Source organism: Linepithema humile, chromosome 5 (genome assembly GCF_040581485.1).
Source record: "Linepithema humile isolate Giens D197 chromosome 5, Lhum_UNIL_v1.0, whole genome shotgun sequence".
Classification (NCBI taxonomy): domain Eukaryota; kingdom Metazoa; phylum Arthropoda; class Insecta; order Hymenoptera; family Formicidae; genus Linepithema; species Linepithema humile.
Genome location: NC_090132.1, coordinates 23,319,603 through 23,337,824, shown reverse-complemented (window position 1 = coordinate 23,337,824; position 18,222 = coordinate 23,319,603). Strand labels below are relative to the sequence as shown.

Genomic DNA, 18,222 nt, shown 5'->3' with positions numbered 1-18,222 from the left:
CGTTAGAAATCCGATAATTAACGTCAGTCTACTTACTGTCGATAATACTATTGTAATGCAATAATCGTTGTAAAGGTTTCAAAAGGAATGAAGTTAATGGCAGGTAACAGTGCTTCTGCGACTCGAAATCTCGGCAAAGCTGGTCGAAGCGTCGTGACGTTCGCATAGAGTATTCCATTTTCTCCAATACCGGAATTAGATTCTCCAGGTATTGGTCGTAGAGAGGCAGTATGTTCAATAGGGTATTGTACAAGAAGTCACCGATATTGTGACGAGCGTTGCTCTCCCAACGTGCCAGACGCGCCTCCATTTCTTGAAGGCACGGCCCGTGCACATCGGCGAGTAGCTCAATTAAAGAGACTACCGATTCTCCCTCTAATTCCGCTTCCCTAGAAACCTCCTCTCGGAACCACTGCACAAAAATATGATTTTTCTAGCTCAGAATTAATTTGGAGAAATTAATTTTTCACGTTTCTTAGCTGTAAAGCAAAATGCGAAGACTCACCACGTTAATAACATCCAAATCTTTTTTGTACGTCCGTTCTGTCATGAGAAGCTCCTTGGCTATATAATAGGCTTTATCGGTTGGCCATCTCTGAACAGAAAAATAATGATTTCTGATGAGCAAACATAAAAATGGACAGTGCATAATATTAGAAATGTGCACTTTTTATTTTATATTAGAATTGCATTGCATAATATTGGAAATGTACTTTTCATTTCAAATCCCAATATTTCTTTTCGAATCCTATTTATTTTACGTATTCGTTAAATCAAATATTTTATAAAATCTTTCAAAAGTATATTTACATTTCTCCCGCTCTTTCTATTTTGTTTTAACAAATGGCAGATCTACATTTAACGATGTTAGCGATAACTACTTTCAAAGTACAAACTTACCTTCGTTTTTCTAACTTCTGTCTCCTCTGCTTCTCCGTTACGCACGTGTTTTACGGGGCTAAGATCCGGCGAATTTACGACGCTCGCATTGTTCACCTCGATTCCGCCATTCGTCGTTCGTTTATCCGAAGATTTCTCAGCGGCATACACGGAATTATTGTTCTCCCGTTTATTAGATATCTCCTGCTTTTCGACTTGAACATCTGCAAGTAAATTTAAGTTAGAAAATCGGAACGGATTGATTTTCCGCTAAAAAAAATACGAGAAAAAACGTGAGAGAAATAAAGACAAACGGTGAAACGAGTGTCGATGAAATATCTGAGGAAATGTAAACCTGATATAGGCACACATGCTACGGTGCACTATTTTTTTGCTCTCTTTTTTTTTTCACTGTGAATCTCTGCAGCGTTCGACAAAATGTCGATAGCTAATTCAAATATGACAAAGGCTTGCGGAGAAATTATTCGATGAATCGATGGTATCTATACATGATAGGTTTCTATAATAAAATCCGAAATACTACTTGTCAATTTACATGCACGGACAAGTAACTTTCAACGTATTGACAGACATCCGTGAAATTTACGGCAAAAGTGTCATCCGGCAAAAGTTAGATCGCTGTTAATGTCAAGCTGTATGTCTTTGTCGTAGATTGCCAAGAGTTGTTTGGAATTTTATTATTAACAACAACGGCTATTTTAATGGCGTTAGAGGGACATAGGTATAAACATCGGGATACATTTGTGCCGAAATAAAGGCATTTGATGTTTAGCGACTTCGAGAATTTCAGCGGGACACGTGCAGTATTGTTAATTTAAGAATAAAAAGATCAATCTTTCTTTAGGTAGGTAACGTAACGTTCTTTAGCGGAGGTAACGAAACAAGGGCGATAATATAAAGCGAGGTGCAAATAATGTTGTATTAAGCAGTTTTCATAAATAAATGAGAAATCTAAGTTGCGGTACGTGTATGCAATTTCATTCCCGTGAAAGTTCATGCCTAAGCACGCTTATAATGGTATCGCGTTCCAAGCAAGCTAACTGCAATGAGAAACCAGTGATAAATTAAATGCTAAGAATTTACGTAACATTTTACATTTCACATAAAAAAAAAAAAAAAAAAAAAAACGCAAATTTCGCATGCGGAAATGACAGCATCGTGACGAGATCGCGTAACATTCGCGATGGGCAACAAAAATTCTTAAGTAGCGAGTATACGATGAAACTCGACTCGCCATGAAGACGTACAACATAATGAGAACAAAGGATAAAAGAAGTGTATTCGCCTATATTTTGCATCAGCTAATGACATAAAGATCATTCAAGTACGAGTGTGGGCTACTGCTGCATTCGCATGAACGAAACCTTGACAACATGTTCAGCCTCGAGTGTAAATTAATAGCCGCATTATTGCAACCTTATATAACGGTGAAAAGGTCGCATACAACCCCAAGGACATATTGATTTTCCGTCTTAATACTGAAACAGAAGATTCATAAAAAGGCTTCATTTATTTATGATATTTAAAAATCAAAAGTATACTCTCTTCTTGTTATTAAAATGAATACATCTTTTGTTAATTATTCCATTTTTTCCTTAACGATAATCACTGAAGTTACGTCTTCGCAGACTTTATCATGAAAAGATGATATATATATATATATATGTGACTGTCCGCAAATGCGACAGAGAGCCCAGACTCGGTCATAAGCGGGACTTTGTGCTACTTCGGCAGACGAATGAAATAACGACGAAGAGAAAAAATCGTAATATCCACTATTAACACAGGCATTGTAAGGGATTACTCACACATGGTATTGTCGTCCGGTCGAGCGACGAATCCGGCAATGCGGTAAAGAGATACGGATAAGAACGAAAAAAAAAAGAAGAAAAGAGAAGGACGTAACATCGCCACACGTGAGGAAACGGGGATTCATCCAATCCATAGAAATTAATCGGTAAAACGAGGAAAAAAACGGAGAACAACGTGGACTGCGTACGTCGGGTCCGAAATTAAAACGTCAGTCTAACCGCGCGTGGATGGAGACCACAAAAAAAAAAACGGGAGAGAAATGATAAAAGAGAAGGAAAAAAAAAAAAAAAAGAACGAACAGAAACTTGTCCAGAAAACCAAAGCGAAATTACTGACGCAGATCCGATATGACTTTGTATATAATTTATTGTTATCATAATTAATGTATCAATAATCAATGTACAATAGATTCCCTACGCTTGGAATACCGCTCTCGTCCTTCGGACGCTGGTAATTCCCCCACGTCCTTCCATCGAGCTGTGCCCCCATAAATACCGTTCGAACACAATCGATCAATCGACGACCGACGATGACGGCGCATCTCAACCGGGGGAATCACCGCGTAAAAACAGATATATTTTATATATATATATTTATTTATTTATTTATTTTTATATATAGCGTTAACAAGTACGGTATATCGATAAACGATCAAAAAGTGTTACACAAATTACAAACGGGGGGGAGCGTTACGCCGACACGACGGACACTCGACGTACTTGTTATGGTCTATCCTGCTCTAATTATCTTGTCCACCGACCATTTATTCCGACCATTGAATCGAGTTCTAATTGTACGCAATTTTATTTATATATATATATATATATATATATATATATATATAAAATGCATGCGTGTGTGCGTGTGGGCGTATACAGGATGTCCCACCGTTGCCGTGTGCCCCGTCAGCTATAGATGCTGACGAGTTGTTTTAATGTTGAAATTATTTAAAGAATTTATGAACTCCGAGGTGCAACCCCTCGAAGAAAAGAATTCACTGAGAAAAGAGGATAATAAAGTTTCCTTTCTTAGCAAATTGTAAGATAACTTCGTCTTAATAGACTTTTAATTCAATCGCCAAGTTGTTCGACGAAAAAAAAAAGTTAACAAGTTAACTATAGTTAACAGGACACCCGACAGTGATGGGGCACTCTGTACACGGACGTCGTATATTTCGAACGCTCACAAATCGAAGCGAAAGTCAGTTGACACGCGAGCAACGTCGTCTTTGCAGACCGGAAACGGAAGATGAGCGAGCTCGAAGTTATGTTGGAACAACAACGTGTGATTTATACCGTCAAGTCAAGTGATTTTCTCAAGAAGTCTTTTATTGCTAGTCTGGCAAGCTATATTGGAAGAGACAAAGCGTATTTAAAAGTCATAAACGACGGAATTGGTGAAATGCAAATTGGAAGACAAACAATAGTTTCGATAAAAACACTACGTGACATAAATTAATGACACTCTGTGATCTTACATTGGGACATCTCATATTGATATCGTCATCAAAGTCGACAGTCTTATAAAAATGTTTGACACTGAGAGATTGAGACATAGGAACACAATACTTACTTGTTGTAATTTGCAACGATATAAGAAATGATGGTTTGATAAAAATGTCAACTTTTACTTTTGATAAAGTTGAAAAACGAGTACCATTTAGATACGCGATAAATACTCTCAACAAATATCCGAATCAGAGTAGAAAGAGTTCTGTAAGAGCAGTTAATCAATAGTATTGTATATTTGTAACAGTTATTTTCATCATAATTGGTCAAAAGTTCAAATTCCAAAATGTGTGGAAAATGACCAACATCGACGTGTGTCCTCAATTAGAAAATTAAGCGCATTTATATTCACATGCAGTAAACACGTCCGAAAAAAACTTGGAACTTATTTCATCAATTTGGTTATAATTAATTCATGTATAAAAGATTTGGCACTATTTTTCGTTAGAAAATTTTGCTATGCCAGTGCATATTTTTGTTTTTTGGAGAGAAAGAATTTCATGATTTATATGCTGGCTTGCCACGAATAACAGAACTTAATGTTCTGTGTGGCAATTAAAATCTCAAAGATATAAAAACATCAGATTTAGAATGCTTCAAAAAAGTCGTCTGCTATGGTTTTTAAATTACTGCTCTTTAATCTAATGATCGATGAAGTGCCATTTAATAATTAATGCGTCTGTGAATGATCAGTGTCGAGAAAATGCGAAGCTCCTCATTCATTTTCATTTATGAATGGTCAAATTTTGTTAAGCAAACTTAATTAAATTACCTCTTTCTCTTTCTGTTTTATAAATCAAACTTCATAAACTATAATTTCAAAAACCGAGAATTAGATTTGAAAACCATTATTATGAAAATTAATGTTTAAATTTTTCGTTAAAAGTTTATCTCCCAAGTGTTTATATCTTGGTAATCTAATTCGTTGCAAAGTATAGAATTAAAATTCAGAATTACAATACAATTGTAGTTCAAATATATATATTTTTTAATGAAAAAGCGAAATTAATGCAAATTTAACATTAATTTTCTGCATTAAATTTTTTAATCCAAATAAAATGACCGAACACAAATAATTAACCCTCTATTGCAAGATTTCTTGCAAATAAACTTTAAAAATAAAGGATACATGCAAAATATGTGTTGTATGTTTACCGTAACAAGATTTTATTCACGTCTTATCTCGAAAGGTGATGATATTTTTATAATAAAACCTGGTTTATTTGAATTCTTTTTTTAAAACCAACATGACATATATGACGCAATAGAGGGTCAACTATTTATAAAATATGTCCGCTGCAAGTTTCTCTGCGATTGACTACTCGATACATAACAGTCGTTCGGCTGTCACGCTCGGATTATATTTATATATTGATCCCCTGAACCACTATCGAGATACGATATTGAGAAGCACGAAAAGTGGTGATTCTTTAGAATTCACAGCAAAACCGAAGGGGACATAATGGGGAAATATCTATTATGAATTTCTACCGCTCACCCCAAGCATTATTGCTGAATTCCTGAATATTTGCATAGTAAATGGGTAACTATTGTGACTGGAATTACTGTGAGATTTGTAGGAAGGAAAAGCATACATTTGAATACTGGCGGAAGATTTATGAAATATTAATATTTTGTACTATAATGAAAAAAATCTTTATCATTTTTCGTGTTTGTCGATTTTTCATGAACCCCGAAAATGAAAAAAAAATGCTGAAAATTTCCTATTACAGTACACAATACTTAAATTCATCATATTCACCTCAAGATTCAAATAAACACCTTTTAGTCCTGCTAGAAGAAAGGGGTATAAAATTCGAATAAATCGAGGGGGAAGAGGGTGAACTCTTACGGTGTCCATATACATATAATGCAAAGATATTGTGGTAAAAATTACACTTGAATGATGCGATCGAGAGAGAGAAAGAGAGAGAATGGGTTTTATACAAATGATTAGGGGGTTGACGTGACGAGAAATTGTGACAGGTGGCAAAATACGTTCGTGATTCGTGACAGGGGCGCTACGTAATGGTTCCAAAGGTATCTAAATAGTTAATAATTGGTGTAGATGTGTGTGTATGTTTATCTGTGTATGTGTATTCGCGTGTATCTGTGTAATGGTGAATAAAAAATGCGGGAACGTTCAGTACCACGCTGCAACTAGAGATGTGAGTTTGACAATCGCGTTTAGTTGCTTTTCTACTCGTCTCGGAGATGGCAATAAAAAAAAAGAGATTCGTAAAACTCCGTAATCTCCTGCTAGATTACTTCTTTTATCGCTATCACAGCTTAACGTAAGGCAGTGTAAAATGGTCAGAACTGTTCGATTTGTCGTACGCAGACGTCACAGCTAATTCGTGAATATTCCACCGTTAATCGTTAAATATTTTTCATATCTTGATAGAATCGTGTCCTCTCACCTCTTGAAGGTTTTCCAACACACACTAGCTCGGAAAATATTTCTCTTTCGATCTTCATGAAGCTAAATTTCGTAGTGAATTACGTAGCGTACCATCGGTGTGCTATTTCGCGATCGTTCGATTAATGTAACTTCGTATGTTCATGAGTGAAATTCACATCTCTACGCACGCTCCAGGCAGGGAGGTAGGATTGAACAGTAGACTATGTATATATATAGCACAGACTAGTATGGCTAACGCAAAAACGTGATGAAGAGGGTTTTCGAGGATTAATAGCTCGAGACTACAAGTAATGATGGAAATTCTTTGAAACAAGTTCGGTTATTTCGGTTATTATTGCGACATCGCGTGTATATACAGTCGGAAATACGTGTAAGTCGGTAGCCATATGCATATTTAATTCATAAGAATTGTTGAAAACCACGAAATTACTTTAACAACGCGTTAACGTTTCTAGAGAATCTAATCTTGCAACAATCTAACAGTGCAGTGCGAGTATATTGAGATTGTGAACATTATGGATATTTTGTGCACACACGAGAGTCCGATTGAATATTCAAATTTTATACAGTTGGACTCTTCTCATTTTTCTTTTTTTTTTCCCCCCGAAATTATGGGCAACAAGTATCTTTCGAATATTATGGTGTGATTGAAACGGGAATTAAGTGCGTCTAAGATCTAATGTAAGGAAGAAGAAATCTCGCTACAAAAATGGAATTAATGAAGCGGAAGAACATGCTAACGGAGAAAGAAACCGGATAACGAAAAATATGTCCAACCAGCGAAAACTGAACCGCAAGAGAAGACAACTCGCTTCATTCGCACAAGCGAAATGTCAATCCTCGAAACAGTTTAATACATAAACGAAATTTCAACGCGCTTCTACAGACACGGGAAGTGGACACTGTTTATATATATTTAAATATATTTTTATTCTTTTTATAATATTAATGTTATATATAAATAGTGGAAACATCCCGTGTCGCTGTAAGCGCTGATGTCAAAATAATTCTCGGGGATTCTATTATGGTTTTCCTGTATTTTACTATCGCACTATTTCAGCGATTAAGATGCCCACAATTTTCAACATTTGAGTGAGCTCCATACTTGCCGAATGTGTTCTCGATATTAGAAATTGCAAATATTAAGTACGAGACTTACAAAATAATTGAGATTAGATTTTTCTAACAACGTATTTACAGATCTCGTTGTAACAATAGGTACAATGCTCGTGACTTCCTACCTCCCCCGCCCCCAAAAGCATTATGTACCCCGTAAAAAGCGCTACGTGAAAATCAAACGATCGCAAACATAATATTCTGCGAAGATCGAAGATGCAAAGAACCAAGAATAGAAGCTGGTACGCTCGGGATTTCGTTTTTGCGGTCTTTTCATTTTTTTTTTTCCAGCGATTTCACGTTTACAATCCTTTCGTGCGCGGCCGCACGTCTATTCGCGTGAGCCTCACTGACGTGTAGCGTGGTACTTTCTTAGCCTGATTAGTGTGCGATATATGGCTTCCCGCTCAACGTGGGCGCAGCGGTGTCAGCGGTAAGAATCGATTGGTCAGGGTACGTGGTGTTGCGTGAACCATTACGTTACGCACCTGGTTCACGCGGTAATGCATGTGCCAGGCCGGCGAGTTCACGTATCCGTTCTGGAAGGTCCAGCGGTTGTAATCACCACCTGTCGAAAAGCATAACGTACAATACACCGGGTATATGTTATGCGACATTCTGTTGTGCGAACGCCTGTCACTCTGTTCGTCATGTGATTTAGGGGACCTATACACTCCAAAAACTTCGAAGAGAGAATCGACTAATTCGACGCTTCCCTTTTCTTCCGGTGTGAAAGATATATTACGTTTCTCCGTAAATACTTTTACGTATTTTGCCACGGAAGATAAGGGGAAAAAAAGGCACGGATGATCTATTTAAGAAATAAATTCGTTCTTATAAAAGCGGCTCACGCCAATTGTTCGTTCTTTGTATCCTAAGATTATCCAAGATTCCACGAAGAAAGATTAAATTTAAAAGTGTATAAATTGCATGGTACAACATATAAGACACTCTTTTTACCTCCAGAGTAAAAAGAGCAAATACGTGTTCTATTTTTAATCACTTTCAATCCAGAATCTATTGAGAAAGAGTCTCGATAAACAAAAAGTTAATTTCAAATTGATTAAAAGAGTGTATGAACTTGATGAAAGAATCTATAGGCGAAAAATTATGCATAGGTCTATCGATGATACTTTTAATAAAGAAAAGTCAATTTTAAATTGATGAAATATGCATGGGTCTAGGGCACTCTGTGTAAAAATTTGCGCACCAGTTCTCTCCTTAAATGGATCAATACGTTGTCGATATCTCTTTCTCTCCTGGAGCAGTATTATTTCTAGATCAGATAATTTAATTTTGCGAATCAACAACGTGCTCGCTCAAGACGTCTAACATTCCCACCTCAAATTGAACTTCGGCTTCTGTAATAAAATGTGTACCCTCGATAATTCCATTTAACCTTTTGTTAAGCGGCATCTCACGTCTAAATCTACAGGGTGTCCCAAACCTAGCCAGTCATATTTTATCTATGGTCTTGATGTTAAAAAAAAAAAGCATTTAGAATTTTTAAATTGCACGCTGAACAAGACGGTTGCTCGCATCGATTTCTTTAATCTCTCTATGCATATTTTATTCATTCCTGTTTGTAATTAACATATGTTATTTGAAATGCATATGGGAATTTGTGATGAGCGAAGATGAGAAACAATGAATACCTTCCGCGCCGCTCTGAATTCGAACGACACGGGAGAACTTCGAGCACGTCAATCACGCGAGCGATCGATGCTGCACGCATTACGCGCAATTCTCATGATCTGCGTATGAGGGACGATATTATAACGATGTTACGGAAAACAGGACTCAAGTAACAGGTCAGTAACTTGCGATGGACAAACACAGATGAGGGGGGGGGGGGGGGGGGAGATACAACAAGTGCATGAGAAACGAGAGACGCGTGCGTATGGTGGTGTATGTGCGATATTACAATGATAAGAGCGAGTCGGATGATGCACAAATGCAAAAACCAAGAGATGAAAGGACGCACCAATATCGTGAATTACAGCGAATTCGAATGAACGGACCGCGTTAGATGCGAGGGAAGATTGCGAGCGACGTGATGCCTCGAAATGGAATTAAATGCCGAAATTGATTTGACGGAATGACGACGGAACGCTCATATTATGCCGTGCAGTGTATAGATAAGTAAGATGCAAATTGATTCGTGCGCTTACATTTCTGAATTTGATAACTTTTATGCGATCCTTGATCGAGTTCGCTGCTGCACAGATACTCATACACAAACGGAGACACAATGATACCAACGCATCAAAGGATTTTATTCGACTAATCGCCAAGGCCGTGCCTCTAGACATTAACGTAACTATGGCAAATGTGACCTCTATTCGGAGAGAGATGAATCATTTGTTAGCGACTTGTCATTTATCCCGCGCGATCCTGCATTCTGACTTGATGATGTTTCCAAAAATCGTTTCTAGCAACTCCAGTAAATTTGTCAAAATGCTTAGAATTCTATAGATATACATTTTGACACGATAAGTTCTCACGCGAGCTAAATCAGTTATCGATTCCAATAATAATTTTTAAAATAACTTCTTAATATTCGCGTGGAGACTCCTACTTACGTTTCCTTATTTTAATTTATAATGCGTTTACATAGAGCTGTCCGATTATTATTTGCGTAAAAAGAATCGAAGAACGTTTGGAGGAATAAATCTGAATCGAGCAAAAAGAATATATCGTGTCGCTGCAAATCAGAAATGAAGGAAAAAATTCGAACTTTGGATCAACAATTCGCATATGAATCGCTGGAAGCTCAATAGAGGTATATTTCTAAAAAATTCCATTACTATCTTCCGAGTCTGTGTTTCCTATGCACCAGCTGATTTTATGCCATGCGTCAAGTTGGAATTAGCAGTCTTCCTAGAATTGCCGAGACCGCAACCTATCCAAGTGATTCAGTAATAGCCATTCCGGTGGCTTCTCTTCGTGCAATCCTAGGATGACTATCATTCCTAACTCGGGCCACAGAGTATACATATATGCAAAGTGCACTAGAAAATCCAACTTCCGATACAGCGTGACCCTGACACACAAACGTGACCGACTATAACGTAACTCGATCTGATCTGAATTTCAAGCCTATATTGCAGAATTCAGACCATGTCGAGAAAGTTATTGCGATCGCTAAACTCGTCGAAGTTAATGACATGCCATCGTTTATCGGCACTCAGCGGTCGTCCCTTTGTCGCTCGCACTTCGTATACTTTGCGCTATATATCTCTTTCATTGTAATACATGATAATCAGATAACATTCAACGTAATCGTGCATAATAGCGAGGATACAATGCAAAGTCTTTCATTATATTTATAGTATATAACGATCTCGTTTCCTTATCAAGAATGCTGTACGTTCTGAATGATATTGACGAATTATTGCTGCAATTAATAATATTTGCTATAAATATATCTAAAGAGGACATATTTTAATAATGATTTTCGACAAATAGACTACGATAAAAAAACATTGGTAGTTATACTTGAAAGAAAAATCGGGAAAAAATTTCGAAAAAGAAGAACTATCTTTACCGCTTCTTAAATAAACTGTTATAAGAGAGATGTTCGAGAATGTAGTTCCAGTAAGAAAAATTAAATTAACCCTGGTGTTTTTAAAACTGCTGAGTTTAAAACTATTTCTATGCACTTTATCTTGAAGACGCGATAATTGTAAATATTGCTTCTAATATTTTTACTTCTAAATATATACTTATGTAAAAAAAAGAATATACAATTAAAACCATGTAAAAATATAAAAAGACCTAAAAATCTAAAAATACTAAATAACGAACAAATATCAACAGTCTTATATAAAATAAAAACTGTAAAATGTGGCCATTTGCAAATTTGAGATACACAATCATCGTGGAAAGGGCTGCGTCTCTGAGAATACACGTTTTGTAAATCGATTTGTAACTGCAATCGTTACCTCTGGAACACACAATGCGCTAACAATCAGTACAAGTGTTTCTCACTTTCTATCTTGTTAATCAGTACCTAATATGCTTACGTACATTTTACCTATCTAAGGACGCCGAAAGACACACGCCACACGCATCTGCGCGCATAATATGCGATGGGTGCACGACGCACGCATCACAATTGAGATTCACGCCTCACTATATCATTAAATTGTGCATGCGACGAACACGGTATAAAAACTAGGCACAATACAAGCTGAAACCAATGGGACTTTCTATTGCCTCGCTCAAATCGGACTCCTTCTTGAGAGCTAACTTGCACATTCATCGTCAGGAAATATTTCTCGGGCGTTTCTATTGTAACTCACTCACTATAAAGCCGATTTCTCTAAATCTTTCACCTAAAATAAATTAATAATCGTGAGCAGTAAACGTACGCATGTACAGTCCTGTTAGCCTCAAATTAGCAAATTCGCTGACTGAAAAAAAAAAAAAAATACTAAGTTTCCGGAAACTCTGTTAAAAACGCGTTCCGATCTATGCTCTTCCGTTCAAGCAGGTGAATAATAAATAATAACTTTCGTTCCGATAATAACTTACGATTTAATTGTTAGGGCGCGCCTAGATCTCTCAGCTTTATCTGCGTGTTTCGGATTATCTGTTACTACATGAATAAATTCGCGGATTAATGTAGACGAGGCGCTCGGATTCCCATCTAGAACGGAGATCTTAATGGCTACTTGATCGATCCAAAATTAATGCCTATAATATCGGGTGCTCGTTTCGCGCGTAAGGGCGACTTTTAACGAAGAAGCATGTACCACGTTTAAGTATCTACGTTGAGCAACTTTTATCCCCACCTTCTAACGCGCACGCGAATCAAACTACGGTGAAATTATATAGATTGTTCGGAATTCAGGTTTCGAACTGGAAACAATTGCTGTCGACTGTTCTTTTTTTTTTTTTTTTATTTTTATTTATTCCACCGTTCGTTTCCTACTTCCGCGAGAGATCCCTCGGCAACGCAGTTCCCATGATTGATTGTCCTGGTGAATTCTAGTCGCATCGACCGAATAATGTCACTTTTTGGAACGCCGAGATTTATATTTAACCCTTTAACGTTGTAGTTGAAGTAACGATTACACGAATACGTGCCGTAGGAGAATTCTAAGTGTATAATAATAACAAAGCTACGTTGATCTTTCTTTCTTCTAAAAAAAAAAAAGAGAAAGAATCTTACGTTTCTCGTTCAAGTATCCGCACGATTTCTCCTAGCGATATCGGGAGCATCTCGTGCGAAAAATGAAGATTGCACCAATTAGATGGTTAGCGATTCGCGCGATTACGCGGTTTATACGTTCGTCTTAAAATTACGATTACCCCGAAAGTCCTACGTCGCTCTTTCGATCTTTCTATTCTTATAATGTTATACATTATTATTACTAGGATATAACGTGTCGCGCGTAACGCGGCTGTATTCTTTTTTTTTTTTTTCAACGAGTCGCGCGCGTGCACGCCGATGATTCGTGTTGATTAAGATTATCGTTTTCCGAGTTATGCATGATTATTACTCGCTAAGTACTCGTCTACGAGGAGAGGGAGAGGGAAGGATCGAAGGATGCTATCGTGATGATAATATCAAAGTAAACCGGGTCTCTAAAACGTGTAACAAACGTATCCGTATTCCTAACGATATTACGCTAAATTCTTTCACGCGGATTTTGATCATTCGCTCGGACTTCTCATAGCCCGGAAAACCCGACGGACATGTCTCCGTCGTTTTTACGTATCGGTTTTGCCTTTCTTTCTGCCGTCGTTGGTGTCCCCCCTTTTTTTTTTTGTCGATCATACCCGTATAAGTCTCGATTGCCTCCTGATGCGACACTGCTGAGCAATCGCTGTCGTTGAATCAAGAACGCTTGTAAAGGCCAAGTCGTCGGTCCGGCGAATACAAGTTCGAGAACGCCGACGCACAGCGCCGATAAATCTATCAATTCTAGTGTGTGCTCAATTCCACGCAGCTGGAAGCTTTCCTACGAGTCTTACTAGCTCGAATCCGAGCGTGGTGCCGATCACGCTGCCTCAGGCGTTTCTACTTAGCGTCCGTCGTTGTGTCAACGCTGCTGCTGCTGCTGACGACGACGTGCCGTCTCGTCCTTCGTCTCGGACATCTCGTCGTCCTCGTCGTCGTCCAGGCTCTGACCTTCCGTCAGCAGAGGCGGCGGTATGGTCGCCACGTCGAAGCTGGAATCGGTGCTGGAGACTATATGGCCGTCTTTCACCTCGAGATCGACCACCACGCGGTGTCGTCTCTTAACGTTCTGCTGCCGTTTCCGGCGGAAGGCTCTCTGACCGCGATCGGGCGTGTGCGCTGGACTGTCCATGCTCGAGGAGGTGTCGCCCTCGCTTTGCGGGCTGCGACTCGACGAGTAAGGCATCGTCTTCGTTCTGATCTGCGTTCGGATCTGCATAGGCGGACTGGACGTGGTCGACTCGCCGCTCAGACTCGTCGTGGAGTAGTACGGAGTTGACTTCGCTCGAATCGGTACTACGACAGGTCGTTCGGTGGATCGTCTGCCGGTCTCGTGCGGACTCGGCTCCGAGAAACCGCGATCGATTTTACCCGTTTTCGTCGGTCTTTTCCCATCCGAAACGTCTTTCCGCTCCTCGGAGGACCAATCGTCGTCCGCTACTCTCGATTGTAGCGTGAGATCGGCGTATTTCTCGTGCATGTCTTCCGAGCTATCGCCGCGACCGACCTCCATCCGCACTTTGTCGCTGCTGGAATACTTCATGGCGGGCACATTGTCGTACAATTGATCTTCATCCTCCTCGGGAATCGGTAACGCCGTATCGCTTATGCAGAGCGTCTCTTCTTCCGTGCCCATTTGAAAATCATCGTCGATGGCTTCGTCGTATTCATTTCGCAGAGTGATGCGAGGCGGTGAGATATCGGTGAATTCCGAATAAGTGCCCTGTTGTTCGTCATCGAAGCGACGCAGTCGATGATGCTCGTCGAACTGGCTCTCGATGAATCGCCGCGCTTCGTCGAGCTCGTCGCTGCGCGTACGAACTTGATGGAAATCGTCCTCGATTGTCTCGGCTTGCAAAACGTCGTGCTCGATCGTGACACTGACAATTTCGTCCTCGAGCTGAAACGAACAGGTATCCGTCGCGGGCGGCGAAGGCAGTGGTGGCGAGACAGGTAGCGGCATCGAGGACGGGGATGGCGGCGAGGGAAGAGAGGAGGTGTCGGCGGTCTGACACTTGGAATTCGGTCTCATGCTCGTCGCACTTCTCTCGGATGTCGTGGTGTCGCTCTGACTTTTGTCCGCCGCGGCGTAATATTGCTGCGGTATCACCGTCGTGCTGCCCGACCAATCCGAAATCGACGCGCCGAGTTCCGCGAGCGAGTTATCGTCGGATTTCGTGCCGGAGTACTGACAGAATTGACGCACCGTGTTATTCGAGCTGGACCATTCGGACATGGACAGACCCATCGACGTGTCTTCGCTGTGCGACGAGCCGGTTATGTATGAATTCGATTTCGGCTTCACCGCGATTTTCACCGTACCGTCGGCCGTCGCGGACGTCGAGCTCTGTCCGTCCTCCAAAAGAGTCGAATGCAGATCGTCGTGCAGCGTCCGATTCTCATCGCTGGAATCGCTGTCGTGCTCCGCAACCGGCGTCTCCGTGCTATCTGTCACAGTGACTTTGACGGCTTCCTCCGGCTTGATCTCCATATAAAACGTCTCTACGTGACTCACCACCGGCGTTTCGAAGACCGGCGAACTGGGCGGCGACGGCCAGTCCTCGGAACTCTGTAGCTGCAAACGTGACCTTCTGGTGGTTCGCGGCGATTTCGCGTCGTCGTCCTGCATGCCGACAACGTCGATAGGAATATCTGGCAATTCGGAGGATGTTCTACGATCATCGGAAACGGACGGCAATGCCGTACCGGACGGAGGATCCGACGACAAAGACGGCTGGTGGTCGCTCGATATTAACGACTCGTCGTCGAGGCTCGGCGATCTCGAGCTGGGTTTGAAAGAGTCTTCCAAGTCGCTTTTGTCTTGCTCCGACGTGGTGGATCGCTCGGATATCCTCGACAACGTGCGAGAAAGCGAGAATGCGCCGTAATTGGCCAATATCTCGGGTCCGATCGGATAGATAAAAGTGCCCGGAAAATCAGCCAGATCCTCTTGAAAACTGTCTTCGTTCTGACCGTTGCTGTCCTCGGATTGCGATTGCTGCGCGTTGTTCTCATCCTGAGCCATCCAGCCTTCTTCGAGACTAGAGCTGCGGAAACTTTCCTGCGGGAACGACTTCCACGTAGCACTCATTTCCTGTTTCGGCGGCGGCTGCGAATCATTGCTGGTATCGTCATCCATAGAACCGCTGCTACGAGCGCCTTCGATCGCAGCGATTTCTCGACGATCTATAATAGGCTCTATCTGACCGATTCCCAACGGCCGGGCGATGGAGCACGAACTGGAGTCCGGGTCTTCCCTGTCCGGTGTGTAAGTGTTCGTCTCTTCGCTTCTCGAGCGCTCGGTGCTCAGCCGGAGCTTCCTGTCGATCGACAAGCGATTAGAGTCCGCGATTTCTATGGTTTCCGTCTCCTTAACCGGTCCGTCTTCCGGCAAATCTTCCGCGGTCTCCTCGTCTTCCCGCTTCATTTCCAGATATTCCGGCGTTAATTCGACCTCGACTAACGTTTTCTCATCCATCCTATCGACGCCGTAATCCGGCGAGCTCATTTCACTGTCCACGCCTCGCATCTGCACTTGTGTGTCGAGCGCGTCGAGCGTATCCTCGCTCGTGTCGAGAGAATCCAGCCGTTTGTTTTCCTCTTCTTCCCGCTCGTCGATCTCTAACTCTCGTATCTCCACGTGTTCCTCCTCCTCGTCCTCTAGATTCACCTCATCGTCGGAGCATTCCTCGATGGATATCTGTATCGGCGATTTCACCATATCTGGAGGATCGTCTTGATCGTAAAAACTGTAGAAAGATCGTTCGTCTTCCCGAGCTGCGCTTATAGTTACATCGGGGACATCGTCTCTCTCGGACGGGCTTCTTGAACCTTCGACCTTTGTACGAAGCTCTTCCGATGGTTTCTCCGTTGATGTCTCGTCAATTTTCGTGCTCACTTCCCCGTCGTGACTTTCGATGCTGCAAACGACAATATCCGTACTAACAACAGTCTTCACGAAGATCGACGAGACCGCTGTTTGATCCAGTTGAGCATCTTTCGGCACGCCTTTCATCTCGGAACTCTCCTCAGATGCTTCCTGCTCAGCGCCGGACTCCGCAGAACTCTGATCGATGAATTTCGTTGCTTCTTCTACTTTAGTGGCCTCCACTGCTTCATTTCCGTTAATATAAGCTATAAAAGGTATGTGTCTACCTTGCTGCTCGTCGGGTACTAAATCGACGGAGGTCACGATTTCATTGCACTCCGTCAACGGCGATTCTAAATATTGCGCCGAAGTTTCCGTGACGGACAGAGAATCGGTGAATATCTCCGGTATGGTCGTGTGATCGGTACTATCGGATCTGTGATTCGGCGAGGCTTCCGGTTGTGACGATTGCGCCTTCGATATCGCGCTCGCACCTTGCGCAGCGGCTTCGTCGGCGGCGTTATCTTCCATTGCCTCCGACACGTCCACTGTGTCGTCCTTGCTGGAAAACGCGTTCGCCGGCGGCAGTCTGTGTACGGAGATCACCGCGGCGTCCAGAGATTTCGCGCGTCGTTGCGCAGTCGGCGACTGCGTCGCGCCCTGACGTTGAAGCGCGCCGATTCCGCTACCTTCGGAGAGACCGAGTCGCGCGAATAATATCGGCGTTTGTCCTGGCTTGCGCAATACCAAAGGTGATTGTGTTAAATCTTGAGTGATCGCGGTTTTCTTTGCGCTCTCTTTCTCTTTACGCTCTTCTTTGCTTGATTCCTTGCTTTCTTCCGCTGCTGCAATTTGCTTGGCTGTCGGCTGATTAATCACTACATCCGGTTTGACACACGGTTTAGATTCTTTCTCCTGCCTGAGCTGTTTCGACTCGACGGTCTCCTCGCTACTCGCTTCCGTTTTCGATCCCGCTTTACCGCGTGCCGATTTCGAATCCTGCGATTTCGACACCGCGTCCTTTGCGGATTTACTTTCGACTTTCGAATCCGCTTTCGCAGCTTTAGAGGCGGCAGTTCTCTTCGGAGATATCTTCTCCACCGAATCTTTTTTCTCCGTACTTCCTAAGCTCTTCGATATTCCCAACGATTTCGGTCTGGATTTCTCAGTCTTCACCGTGCCTTTAATTAATTCGTCGTCAACAGATGCAGATTTCGCGCGAGTGCTCTTCGTCTCTTCTTTCTCCTCCTTTGACGTCGAGAATGCTTTGTCGGGTAATCTGGTTACGGATTTTGATCTGCCTTTCTGGACAATGCTTATCTCCGGAGAAACGTCAGTCGAATCGATTATTATAATTTCTTGCGGCATTTCGCCGAGCTTTAACTTAGACTTGTCGATTTTCGTACTC

At 41.5% G+C, this 18,222-nt stretch overlaps 2 protein-coding genes across 11 annotated transcripts in view; both read right to left on the bottom strand.

Moving 5' to 3' along the window:
* The window catches only part of Cdep (Chondrocyte-derived ezrin-like domain containing protein), a 35,833-nt gene that overhangs the window by 4,807 nt on the left and 12,804 nt on the right, over positions 1-18,222 (bottom strand). For 6 of the 10 annotated variants that reach the window (XM_067354869.1, XM_012363728.2, XM_067354870.1 and 3 more), the window contains exons 12-14: positions 901-1,103; positions 506-595; positions 37-412 (exon numbers count right to left, since the gene is read on the bottom strand). In XM_067354869.1, the coding sequence (XP_067210970.1) occupies positions 37-412; positions 506-595; positions 901-1,103 (669 nt within the window). Of the gene's footprint in view, positions 1-36; positions 413-505; positions 596-900; positions 1,104-3,060; positions 8,327-18,222 lie in introns of those variants that run through there. The other 4 variants (XM_067354872.1, XM_012363734.2, XM_012363733.2 and 1 more) reach the window with 4 other exon arrangements.
* On the bottom strand, positions 8,609-18,217 carry LOC136999898 (uro-adherence factor A-like). The gene has a single exon (XM_067354855.1). The coding sequence runs from the start codon at positions 18,180-18,182 to the stop codon at positions 13,809-13,811; it is 4,374 nt and encodes a 1,457-aa protein (XP_067210956.1). The 5' UTR covers positions 18,183-18,217; the 3' UTR covers positions 8,609-13,808.